The following is a 12516-nucleotide window of genomic DNA, read 5'->3' as shown; positions in this document are numbered from 1 at the left end:
TCGTGTCTGACTCTGTGCGACCCCAGAGACGGCAGCCCAGCAGGCTCCCCTCTCCCTGGGCTTCTCCAAGCAAGAACACTGGAGTGGGTTGCCATGTCCTTCTCCAATGCATGAAAGTGAAAGTGAAGTCACTCAGTCGTGTCCGACTCTTAGCGACCCCATGGACCGCAGCCTGCCAGGCTCCTACGTCCATGGGATTTTCCAGGCAAGAGTACTGGAGTGGGGTGCCATTGCCTTCTCCGAACGACTGAACTGAAATGAACATATACAGATAAGTCCCCTGGGGGAACTGTAAGCTTTGGCAGGTGTGGGGGTGTTTGGAAGTGTGAGGGTGAGGAAGAGGCCACAGCTCCTTTTCTACTTGTGTACAGAGTTCAGGACTTTGCAATTTGCTGAAAGATGTACATTTCAAGTTTGAGGCCCTATTTACTTTCCTACTCTCTGGCCTGCCTGTCCTCCGGTCACTTTGGGCTCTCCTAGTCATCAATGTTAAGTTACTGGAGGGTTCTGAGTGGAGGAGTCGCATGAATCATCTCATGATTTACTTAACATCTTAAAACTTAACAGGATACTGTATGGGGAGTGGGTTGCCAGGGGAAAAGGCAGGAGCAGAAAGGCAAGTGAGGAGGCTCCTAGGTGGGAGATGATGGCAGTTTAGGCCAGGTAATGCTGGGAGTGTGAGCACTGGCTGGGTCTGAATTTAAAGGCAGAGCAGCCAGAATTTCCTGGTGGATTAGAAATCAAGGCATCAGGGAGGATTCCATGGGTTTTGCCAGGAACAACTAAACCAGAAAGAGAGAATAGCTATTAACTGAGATGGAAAAGACTGAAGAACAGATTTGAGGAATACTCTGGAGCTGAGTTTTGGGTATGCTGAACTTCAGATACCTATTAGATATCCAAGTTGAGATGCTACATAGGCAGCCAGACATATGAGCCTAGAGTCAGAGGACAGGTCTGGGCTAAGATGGTCATTATGAGTCTTCAATGTATAAATGGGATTCCAAGTCTTGAGATCAGACAAGGTCATCTAGAAAGTAAGTGTAAATAGAGAAGTATAAGACCACACCCTGGGTCACCCCTGTATTCACAAGTAGAATAAATGAGGAAAACCAGCAAAGGTGGCTGAGCAGGAGCTGCCAACAAGGGAGGAGAAGAACCGAGAAGCACTGATGTCTTAGAAACAAGTGAAGAAACTGTTTAAAGGAGAGAGATCAAGTGTATCGTATGCTGCTGAGAGGTCAAATAAACTGGGCACTTGGACTGAGTAACTGGTTTAGGAATATGCAAGTGTTTTTTTTTTTTTTGACAATCTTGAAGAATCCCTCCATCCTCTGGAGGCAGAGTGTGGTAAAAGTCAATTACAGCGGGCAAGCCCAGTGGAGATGCAGTATGGAGACGCACAGTAGTGGAGGGTGTGGGTATGAGTAGACTAGTTAGAAACAGCTATGGAGGAGATGACTGGGATGAGGTAATGGAATGGTGAGAAGTGAGTGGATTCAATGATATTTAGGGGACAGAATCAACAGGCTTCAGTGATAGACTGTCTGTAGGTGTGGGGGATAAAGAGTAGGAGGAGGGGAGGAGGAAAGGAAGATGACACATATACTCTGGCAGGGTAACTACAGGATGGTGGTCGCATCTTCTGAGATAAGGGATGCACGCAGAAGGGGCAGGTGTGCAAAGGAAGGTAACAGGCTCAAGTTCTGGATGTGCTGAACTGTTTGTAACATCAACTAAAAGACTTCAGGATGCTGCTGGGCCCACATGTGTCTACAGCACGGCAGAGAAGTCTAGGCTGAAAGTAAGGATTCGAGAGTCAAACTGTAATAGTAACTGAAATTAACTGAGGTGGTTGAGACTTTCCCAAAGAAACATGTGCAAGAGCAGAAGATGTAAGCCTGGGGAAAATAACACATACATTAACGCTGTTGCACCCTCGACCTCCTTTTTAGGAAATCTGATAAAATTAGTTTGCCCCTGGAAACTAAGCAAACAGAACCAGATGTAACTATAAATAAAACCCGGGAGCTGTCCTGGTGAAGAGTTACTTTATCACAAAGAAGGAAGAGAAAGAAGAAATAGAACCTGACTGATTCATAAGTATCGGGTGGGCGAAAAGGTTTGGATTTTTTCTGCATGATGTTATGGAAAAACCCAAACAAACTTTTTTTTGTCAACCTAATAATTTCTAATGTGCTGCTGGAGTGTTCCTGCCAGACCCGCCATCCTTCTCCTTCTTTTGCTTCTTGAAGAGGTGAAAACCAGAAGATCAAACAGTCATGAGGAAAGAGGGCTGAGAGCTCCCCTTATCCTCTCTGTGTCACACCTGGTTCCGTTCAGTACAACCAGGCTTTCAGGCCTTATAACCCCATCTGACAGATGACACTGACTCAGATCAGAAGATCTGCCGAAGGTCACGCAGAGTCCTGTATCCACTGTACTGTGGGGGACAGAGGGGAAATGCCAGCCTCACAAACACTGGAGTGGAGACTGGGAAGCTCCTGGGTTCAGGTGGTCTGTTTCAGTGTGGAAGAAGGACTAGGCCTTCCCTTAGATCTTGTGAAGCCAGGTGAGCTACTGTATAGCTGTCCCAGGACACTGCTTGAGAAAAGTCCAGATTCTCAAAGGCTCTTCAGCCTTCAGGGCCTTAGGAAGAGGCAAAATAGATGGAATCCTCAAGCTGGGGATACATGACAAGGCTCCTGCCCTCCCCTGCCTACCTCTCACTTTGAGCTGTTGACTGGGCCTGAAACCTAACCAAAAACAGAAGACAAGCAAACAGAAGCTTTCATCAGATGGGAAACTCTATTACCACATCTAACCCTATCTGCTTTAGGGCCCACCTTCTTCGCCTGCATGGATGCTGCAGGGTGTTTTCTACTTGTCTAAAGGCTAACCCACACGTGCTCTGCTGCAGGGTGTTTTCTACTTGTCTAAAGGCTAACCCACACATGTTCTGCTGCAGGGTGAGTTTTCTACTTGTCAAAAGGCTAACCCACACGTGCTCTGGATCCCATGCAATCTCTACAACCCAGGGCGCAGTTTCTCTATTCTCTTTCCCTCTCCAGCATCTTCCTCTTCTCTCTTTCTCTACTGGTCACTGTACTCGGTACTCAGAAAAAGCTGTAGCCTTTCGTATAAAAACAAAAAACAAACTTCCCATCTCAGATGCTACTCCACCCACTACTCTATACTTCTGATCCATATTCATAGCCAAATCTATGGAAGAAGCTGGTGTCTCCATTTTGTCACCGTTCAATCATTCTTAAAATTTAAATTACATATGATTTTGTTTTCAGTGTGTAACAAACCAGATAATATGTAACATATGTAAATTTTGAAGCATAATAAAAATGAACATCTATAAATCTACAACCCAACCTAAGAACTAAAGTATCATCAATATTGTTGAACAGACTCTGTGCTCTTCTTCCTCATCCAATCCCTTGCCTCTACAACTATGAACAGTTGTAGTCAAACTGTTAAAAACCAGAGACAAAAATATTAAAAGCAGCCAAAGAATAAAGGTCATATAACATTTGAGGCAACAGCAATGAGAATTATAGTTGTTCCTCATCTGAAACATTGGAAGTCAGTAGAATGTGGAGGGATAGTTCTAAATGGAACTGCCTGGTGGTCCCGTGGTTAGGATGCAGAGCTTTCATTGCTGAGGGCCTGGGTTCAATCTTTAGTCAGGGAACTAAGATCCTTTGAGTGGCCAAAAATAAATAAGTAAAATGCTAAAACAAACATGATTCAAGTTTGAATTCTATATCCAGTGGAAAAAAGTGTTTGAAAAATGAAGGTAAAATGTATTTTCAGCCAACTGAAGCTGAGAGCATCAGTTCCCATAGGTCTGCACTATATGAAATTCTGAAGGAAGTTCTTCATGCTGAAGAGAAATGGTAATAGGCTGAGACCAGGGTGTAAAGGAGGAATGAAGCCAAGAGCATAGGATGGAGAAAATACACTGCTACAAACACATCAAGCAGTGAGAGGCTCATAACCAGTGAGGATGGCCAACATCCTGATGTTGCCTGGGTCCTGGGCCTTCAATGCTGAATGCGACAATTCTGGGTGAACTGTGACGACTGGCTATCCTAACTAGGACCCAAGATGAGGTCCTGAGGAGACAGGTGTTCTGAGAGCAGCAAACAATGGAGTTTTATTGTGGGAAAGAAAGAAAAAAGGCAGACTTCCCTGGTCATCCAGTGGTTAAGAGTCCGTTTGCCAATTCAGGGATCCCTGGTCTGGAAAGATTCCACATGCCTCGGGACAACTTAAGCCTTTGTGCCACAACTACTGAGCCCGTGTGCACTAGAGTTTCTCTGCAACAGGAGAAGCCACGACAGTGAGACTGCGCACCGCAACCAGAGAAAGACCGCGCAGCAACGGGGACCCAACGCAACCCAAAATAAATAACAATGAAACAAGGCTGAAAGTGTGTGAGACTTATCTTTCTCAGAACTAGACAGTGCCCTTTAACTGAAGTAAACATTCTTACATCTTCCCCTCCCATCCTTTGTATATTTAATAGATTAAAGACAATAAGTCTCCAGGAGCTGGCACATCATGAAGGCAGAAACACAAAAGCAGGAAGAGCAGTTCTGTTTGGCTTGGACACAGTTATTCAAAGGCTTCCCTTCCTACAGGGCACAACTCACTGACATTTCACCCACGTGGCTGGGAGGGGAAGAGGGAAAGGAAACTTAACAGTGCCTGCTTTTTTTCTCTAGGGTAATTCTTATCATCCTCTTATTAGGTAAGAATCATATTAGCCTGATGTTACTTCAAAAAAAAAAAAGAGAGAGAGAGAGAAAGGCCAAGTCACCTGCCCAAGATCACTACGTGAGATTCATTATTTCACTTCATAGGTGGTCTTGCTCAAAAGCTTGTGCTTGGTGCTGGACACGGCCCTGCTACGCTGGCATAAGTGCTGATGTATATACAAAGGACATGCAAGGGGAGATGCAGAGCAGGAGATGAACCAGTGACCTGAGCCAGCATAGAAACAAGGCCCCAGAAATGCAGAGCTCCTGGTGGGGACTGCCACCTCTCCTCCTCTAGGACAGGAATACATATCTGATAAAAACTGAGATGTGTGGGAACTTAAGACTGATCCATGTGCCAAATAAATGAGGTGTCCTTAAAATGGTGCTGGGGTAGATGAGGGAGAGGTGGGGAAGGAAACCAGTGAAAGAATAGACATCTCTGCAGGACTATACCCCAGGTTTCCGGGATACTTCTGGACTGACTCCATCTGTCATCAAAGTAGGCTCTGGAAGAGCACAAAAAATGTTCAAATGTTAACTGCAAAACGAGACCTACAGAAAGAAGGTAAATTAGCTAGAAAACTATACTGTAAGCCAAATGTCATGATTTTAAAATGGTGCAATGGAAAGCACAGTTTGGAGTCATGTGTTTTTCTTTACTGGTTAGGAGACCCTGGGCAGGTGAGAACATACTTAACTTTATATGTATCTCAGTTTCTATAGAATAAAAACTACAATAGGTCTGTATGGGAGGTTCTGTATTAGTCTTCTCATCTATTAAGTGGAGATAACAATAGTACCTCTCTTGTTGGGTGCTTGGGAGAATTAAATCGGTTTATATATGTAAAGTGCTTAGAATAATGTCTAGTACATAGGCTAGGCTAGGCTAAGTCACTTCAGTCGTGTCCGACTCTGTGCGACCCCATAGACGGCAGCCTACCAGGCTCCCCCATCCTTTGGATTCTCCAGGCAAGAACACTGGAATGGGTTGCCATTTCCTTCTCCAATGCATGAAAGTGAAAAGTGAAAGTGAAGTCGCTCAGTCGTGTCCGACCCTCAGTGACCCCATGGACTGCAGCCTTCCAGGCTCCTCCATCCATGGGATTCTCCAGGCAAGAGTACTGGAGTGGGGTGCCATTGCCTTCTCCGGTCTAGTGCATAGTAAGCATTAAATAGGAGTTAGCTATTATAATTAACAAATAAGCTAATACATTTTGCTCACAGCATGTATTATTCTCTAAAATGGCTTTTTTCAAAGCTCTACATCCACCTCCTAGAATAATGAAAATAAAATATAAACAAATGAGATCTAATTAAGCTTAAAAGATTTTGCACATCAAAGGAAACCATAAACAATATGAAAAGACAACCCACAGAATGGGAGAAAATATTTGCAAATGAAGCAACTGACAAGGGATTAATCTCCAAAACATACAAAGACCTCAATCAAAAAATGCAGAGGATCTAAACAGACATTTCTTCAGAGGATACAGATAGAAGGCCAAAAAGTACATGAAAAGATGCTCAACACTGCTGATTACCAGAGAAATGAAAATAAAATCCACAATGAGGTATCACCTCATACTGGTCAGAATGTCTATCATTAGTTCAGTTCAGTCACTTAGTCATGTCCAACTCTGCGACCCCATGGATTGCAGCACACCAGGCCTCCCTGTCCATCACCAACTCCTGGAGTTTACTCAAACTCATGTCCGTCAAGTTGGTGATGCCATCCAACCATATCATCCTTTGTCATCCCCTTCTCCTCCCGCCTTCAATCTTTCCCAGCATCAGGGTCTTTTCAAATGAGTCAGTTTCTTTGCATCAGGTGGCCAAAGGATTGGAGTTTCAGCTTCAGCATCAGCCCTTCCAGTGAATATTCAGGACCGATTTCCTTTACGATGGACTGACTGGATCTCAAAAAGTCTACAAATAATAAATACTGGTGAGGGTGTGGAGAAAAGGGAATGTAAATTGGTACAACCAACCGAGGAGAACAGTATGGAGGTTCCTCAAAAACTAAAACAGAGCTACCAGATGATCCAGCAATCCCACTCCTGGGCTTATATCAAGGGAAAAACCATAATCCAAAAGGATACATGCTCCCCAGTGTTCACTACAGCATGACTTAAAATAGCCAAGACATGGAAGCAACCTAAATGTCCAATGGCAGAAAAATGGATAAAGAAGATATGGTAGACATATACAATGGAATATTACTCAGCCAAAGAAAACAATGAAACAATGCCATTTGCAGCAACATGGATGTACCTAAAGTTGATCATACTAAGTGAATTAAGTCAAAGACAAATATCATATGATATCACTTATATGTGGAATCTAAAAAATGATACAAATGAACTGGTTTACCAAACAGAAATTGATTCACAGACTTAAAACTTATGATTCCCAAAGACAAAAGGTGTGTGTGGGAGGGGTAAACTGGAAATATGGGATTAACATATAGACACCACTGTTAATAAATATAAAACAGATAATCAACAAGGATCTACTGTATAACACAGGGAACTCTACTCAATGTTCTCTAATAACCTATATGGGAAAAGAATCTGAAAAACAATGTGTATGTGTGTGTGTGTGTGTGTGTGTGTGTATATATATATATATAATATATATATATAACTGAATCAATTTGCTGTATACCTGAAACATTTTAAATCAATTATTCTCCAATATAAAATAAAAATTAAAAAAAAGTCTTTACTGGACAATAGGTGAGATGACCTTAACCACTGTGACTGTATAACCAACAGAAATTTACTCCAAAATTTCATTTATAAATTGGGTGCCCAAATAATAAAAAGGGGAATTAAAAACAAGAGCTGCACGAGGCAGTGGCTTTGTGTCTCCTCAGCAGAGTACAGTAGTTAGAAACACAGAATTTGAAACCAGAATGCTTGGGTTCCAGTTCTGTTTCTACCACTTCACTAGTTGTGTGAAGCAAGTTATTTTACCTCTTTGTGCCTCAGTTTCCTCCTCTTAAAACAGAGATACAAGGATGTACTTCATAAGGTTGCTGAAGTAAAGGAGCTAACAAAGCGCTTCAAACAGTGTGGGGTACCTGGCCAGCACCGCCATGATCATTTTCAGCTCAAACACTCCCTCTTCAGACAGCCTGTTCTTTCTCAGAGCATCCAGTACTCGTCACAATTGGTAAATATTTTTTCTTTACGATTTGTACTCCATTAAGACAGAATTTGCCTTATTTACTACTGTACACTCAGCACCTAGCACCGTGCCTGATACAGCACAGGTACTCAGTAAATATATGCTGAATGATTTCGAGAAGTAGATATTAGAAAGGTGAGGTGCTGTGCCAAGGCAGAAAAGACAACAGCTAGGATTTGTACCAAGGTTCTAAGCACCTACTTGGCTGCATGATGAATAATCTGGTCTTTGCATCTCCTGCCTGAGGCTTCCAAAGCACTCATATGCGTATCTTAGCTGAGTCCTGTTTTTCTGCTTCTGTGCTAATTCTTCTACCTGTCATCTTAGCGAACAATGTCTTCTCTTCACACATATGCAATTCCTCACTTTTCCTGAGCTCCTTCACTGCTGTGCCCACAGGATAAGCTCAGTGCAAGACAGTAACCACTGTGACCACACAGGAGTGTGGCCGGGGCCACTCTGCATTCTGTACACTTTCACTGAAGAGATGACTCTTTGGGAAACAGGTCGGCTGGGTATCCTCTTACCTGATCTGTTGTGGCTGGTGGTGGCAAAGCTGCGGAAATGGAGAGCATCCGCAGGGAGGCCTCCAACTCCTGGGGAGGTAGAAAGAAGTTGGGGACCACAATGGGCTCTGGGCTGTAAAGGTAGTTAAGGGACACAAATACCTGGAAATCGTCTCCTGACCAGTATCCTTTGACCTCAACCACTCTTTTATGCCCCCAGCCCCACCCAACTTACTCCTGTCCATGAATCCTTTGCTCAAGTGGTTCCCTCTGCTGAGGAGGCCCTGTGAACTCCGTTAGGATATAGATATAGATCAGTTTATACTTTATAGGTCAGTTCAGATCTCACCTTCTCCAGGAAGCCTTCTCTAAATTATAGCCCACAATGATCCCTCCTTCCTAGTCCAGAGCACAGTCTGAAACAAAGGCTAATGCTTATTTAATCTGATATGATTCTCCATTCGTTTCCCTCAATATTCACTAAGCTTCTCAAAGGCAGAGGCACTGTACTTCCTTCAGTCACCTCACGAACTCCCTAGAGCCCGCGTGAGGCTGACAGGCAGCAAGCACTGGATGATTCTTGCTGAGGGCCTGCTGGTCAGAACCTGACAGACGGGGTCAGGGTGGGAAGGCGGCTCCAGGGCAGTGCCTCAGGCTGGAAGGTGGTGCCGGGCACTGAAGGAGGGCCTGTCCTACGTTCTGTGCTCACATGCAGAAATGGCTCTGATTGGGCACAGCTGACCCACCATCGCGACGTGGGCTCTGGAAGGCAGGTACTGTACTTGCACTTCTCTGTATGCTCTGGAGAGACCCAGTGCTACTGGTTCAAAGTGCTGATTGAGTTTGGGAGGGGACGATCTTTTTGGCCCCTCCTCGAGGCTTGCAGGATCTTAGCTCCCCGACTAGGGATTGAACCTGGGCCATGGAATGAAAGCACCGAGTCCTTACCACTGGACTGCCAGGGAATTCGAGGGAGGGGACTATTTTGATGGTCTACATTTTTGTTTCTGTTAAGTAAGCTAAGAATGGTTCTGATGCAAACTGGTCTAATACTGTTCTAATGCCAGACTTTGAACTTGAGGAGGGCAAATATGAGCTCTCTTTCATACTACATTCCTGTCACCTAGTATAGTACCTGGGACACAATAAATGTTTAATAAATATCTACAGAATGAGTGGGAGTGGAGTTGGAGACCATGAAGAAAAGAACCCTTTAAACTCAGACATCCTCCGAGACCTCAGTGAGGTAGGGCCTAGCTGTTGTTGCTGCTCTGACTGCTGAGGACTCCGCCTGAGAGTCAGCTGATACTGTGGGGAGAACAGCTCTGCTGTGAGGTGTCCAGGGTGTGTCTGAAAATAAAGCTCCCCTTGTCAGCCCAGCAACCACCTGCCTTTCTAAGGGTCCTACTCGAGCAGTAATCGGTCTCACATTAGATGGTAACTTCAGGCAAGTTCACATTTTGGGCGTGTTCCTTCACCTATTCAGATTATATCAGTCACTCAGTCGTGTCCGACTCTTTGCAACCCCATGAATCACAGCATGCCAGGCCTCCCTGTCCATCACCAACTCCTGGAGTTCACCGAGACTCACGTCCATCGAGTCAGTGATGCCATCCAGCCATCTCATCCTCTGTCGTCCCCTTCTCCTCCTGCCCCCAATCCCTCCCAGCGTCATAGTCTTTTCCAATGAGTCAACTCTTCGCATGAGGTGGCCAAAGTACTGGAGTGTCAGCTTTAGCATCATTCCCTCCAAAGAAATCCCAGGGCTGATCTCCTTCAGAATGGACTGGTTGGATCTCCTTGCAGTCCAAGGGACTCTCAAGAGTCTTCTCCAACACCACAATTCAAAAGCAACAATTCTTTGGCGCTCAGCTTTCTTCACAGTCCAACTCTCACATCCATACATGACCACAGGAAAAACCATAGCCTTGACTAGACGAACCTTTGTTGGCAAAGTAATGTCTCTGCTTTTGAATATGCTATCTAGGTTGGTCATAACTTTCCTTCCAAGGAGTAAGTGTCTTTTAATTTCATTAGATGGATATAATACCTTTTAAGGATGAAATGATGTTATACATGCAGAGTGCTTAGAATGGTGCCCGATACAGAGCATGTACTCAATCACTGTCAGCTGTTCCTGTCTCCCCAGTTGAGAGAGAAAAGTTACCACTGGTTCCTTCCCCCACTGAAACCTGCTTTCCATCCCCACCTCTGCACTGTCCTCCTAACACAAAAGCCCACTTTCTGCTGGATCCGCCTTAAGCATTGGGGGGGTGACCACCACTCCCTGAAACTGCTGCCCCCATCTCTTGACCAGCCCTCCTCTCTGGTCTCTGCTCCCCCTGCCCTCACGTGCTGGTGGTCCTCAGGGCTCTGTCTCACGTGGCTCTCCCTGCCAACCTTGTCTGTTTCTAGAAACACTGACCTTTATAGCAGAGCTCCAAGCCGGCATGTCCTCCTCTCATAGGCAAAATGCAAATATGCAAAATGGAAATCTGCCTCTTCCCTCCAGATTAACTTTGTGCGCTGTTCCCTACCTGGTAAATAACTTACTTGTGACAGAAATCTCTAAGTCATATCTTTCTGTTTTTGTCTTTCTCATCCCCTGCCCCTATTTAATCCTATCAAATCCCTCCCCTTCTCCCTCATCATAAAGCAGTCTATGCTTTAGGTGAGACTTTCTTCATTTGTTATTATTACTCCCAAGTTTCCTACCTGGTCTTCTTGCTTCTGGTCTCTCCTGACCTAATCCACCCTCTACAAGGCACTGGGAGAATTCTCTAATGTGTAAATCTGACCAACCATGCACTTGCTTACCACTAACATTTGCTGAACACGGTTTACCTACCAGCACCATACTAAGTAGTTTACATTGTTCATTTAATTTTCACAAAACCCCCACAAGAAAAGTACTGTTTTAATCTGCTACTGTCATTACCTGTCTCCTACCTCATATGGGAACTTCTTGAGGTAGGGTTTGATTCAAACCTCTCTCCTTATTATATAGCACAGTTCAGTTCAGTTGCTCAGTCATGTCTGACTCTTTGCAATCCCATGGACTACAGCATACCAGGCTTCCCTGTCCATCACCAACTCCCAGAGCTTGCTCAAACTCATGTCCATCGAGTCAGTGATGCCATCCAATCATCTCATCCTCTGTCGTCCCCTTCTCCTCCTGTCTTCAATCTTTCCCAATATCAGGGTCTTTTCCAATGAGTCAGTTCTTCACATCAGGTGGCCAAAGTATTGGAGTTTCAGCTTCAGCATCAATCCTTCCAATATTCAGGACTGACTTCCTTTAGGACTGACTGGTTGGATCTCCTTGCAGTCCAAGGAACTCTCAAGAGTCTTCTCCAACACCACAGTTCAAAAGCATCAATTCTTTGGCGCTCAGCTTTCTTTATAGTCCAACTCTCACATCCATACAAGACTACTGGAAAAACCATAGCTTTGACTAGATGGACCTTTGTTGGCCAAGCTTTTCAATATGCTGTCTAGGTTGGTCATAGCTTTTCTTCCAAGAAGCAAGCATCTTTTAACTTCATGGCTGCAGTCATCATCTGCAGTGATTTTGGAGCCCCCCCCAAATAAGTCTCTCTCTGTTTCCATTGTTTCCCCATCTATCTGCCATGAAGTGATGGGACCAGATGCCATGATCTTAGTTTTCTGAATGTTGAGCTTTAAGCCTACTTTTTTACTCTCCTCTTTCACTTGCATCAAGAGACTCTTTAGTTCTTCGCTTTCTGCCATAAGGGTGGTGTCATCTGTGTATCTGAGGTTATTGGTATTTCTCCCGGCAATCTTGATTCCAACTTTTGCTTCATCTAGTCCAGCATTTCTCATGATGTACTGTGCATATAAGTTAAATAAGCAGGGTGACAATATACAGCCTTGATGTATTCCTCTCTCTATTTGGAACCAGTCTGTTGTTCCATGTCCAGTTCTAACTGTTGCTTCTTGACCTGGATACAGATTTCTCAGGAGGTAGGTCAGGTGGTCTGGTATTCCCATCTCTTTAAGAATCTTCCACAGTCTGTTGTGATTCA

The 12516-nt window shown here is 44.4% G+C and overlaps 1 protein-coding gene across 4 annotated transcripts in view; it reads right to left on the bottom strand.

Annotated features, from left to right (window-relative positions):
* C2CD3 (C2 domain containing 3 centriole elongation regulator) overlaps window positions 1-12516 on the bottom strand; it is a 127413-nt gene that overhangs the window by 6610 nt on the left and 108287 nt on the right. For 3 of the 4 annotated variants that reach the window (XM_044929377.2, XM_006073314.4, XM_044929378.2), the window contains exon 32: window positions 8492-8603. In XM_044929377.2, coding sequence (XP_044785312.2) covers window positions 8492-8603 — 112 coding nt within the window. Of the gene's footprint in view, window positions 1-6677; window positions 6702-8491; window positions 8604-12516 lie in introns of those variants that run through there. The other variant, XM_044929379.2, reaches the window with a different exon arrangement.

Source organism: Bubalus bubalis, chromosome 16 (assembly GCF_019923935.1).
Source record: "Bubalus bubalis isolate 160015118507 breed Murrah chromosome 16, NDDB_SH_1, whole genome shotgun sequence".
In the NCBI taxonomy this organism is placed as follows: domain Eukaryota; kingdom Metazoa; phylum Chordata; class Mammalia; order Artiodactyla; family Bovidae; genus Bubalus; species Bubalus bubalis.
The sequence above is the reverse complement of the archived record's forward strand: the minus strand, read 5'-3'. Positions and strand labels throughout refer to the sequence as shown.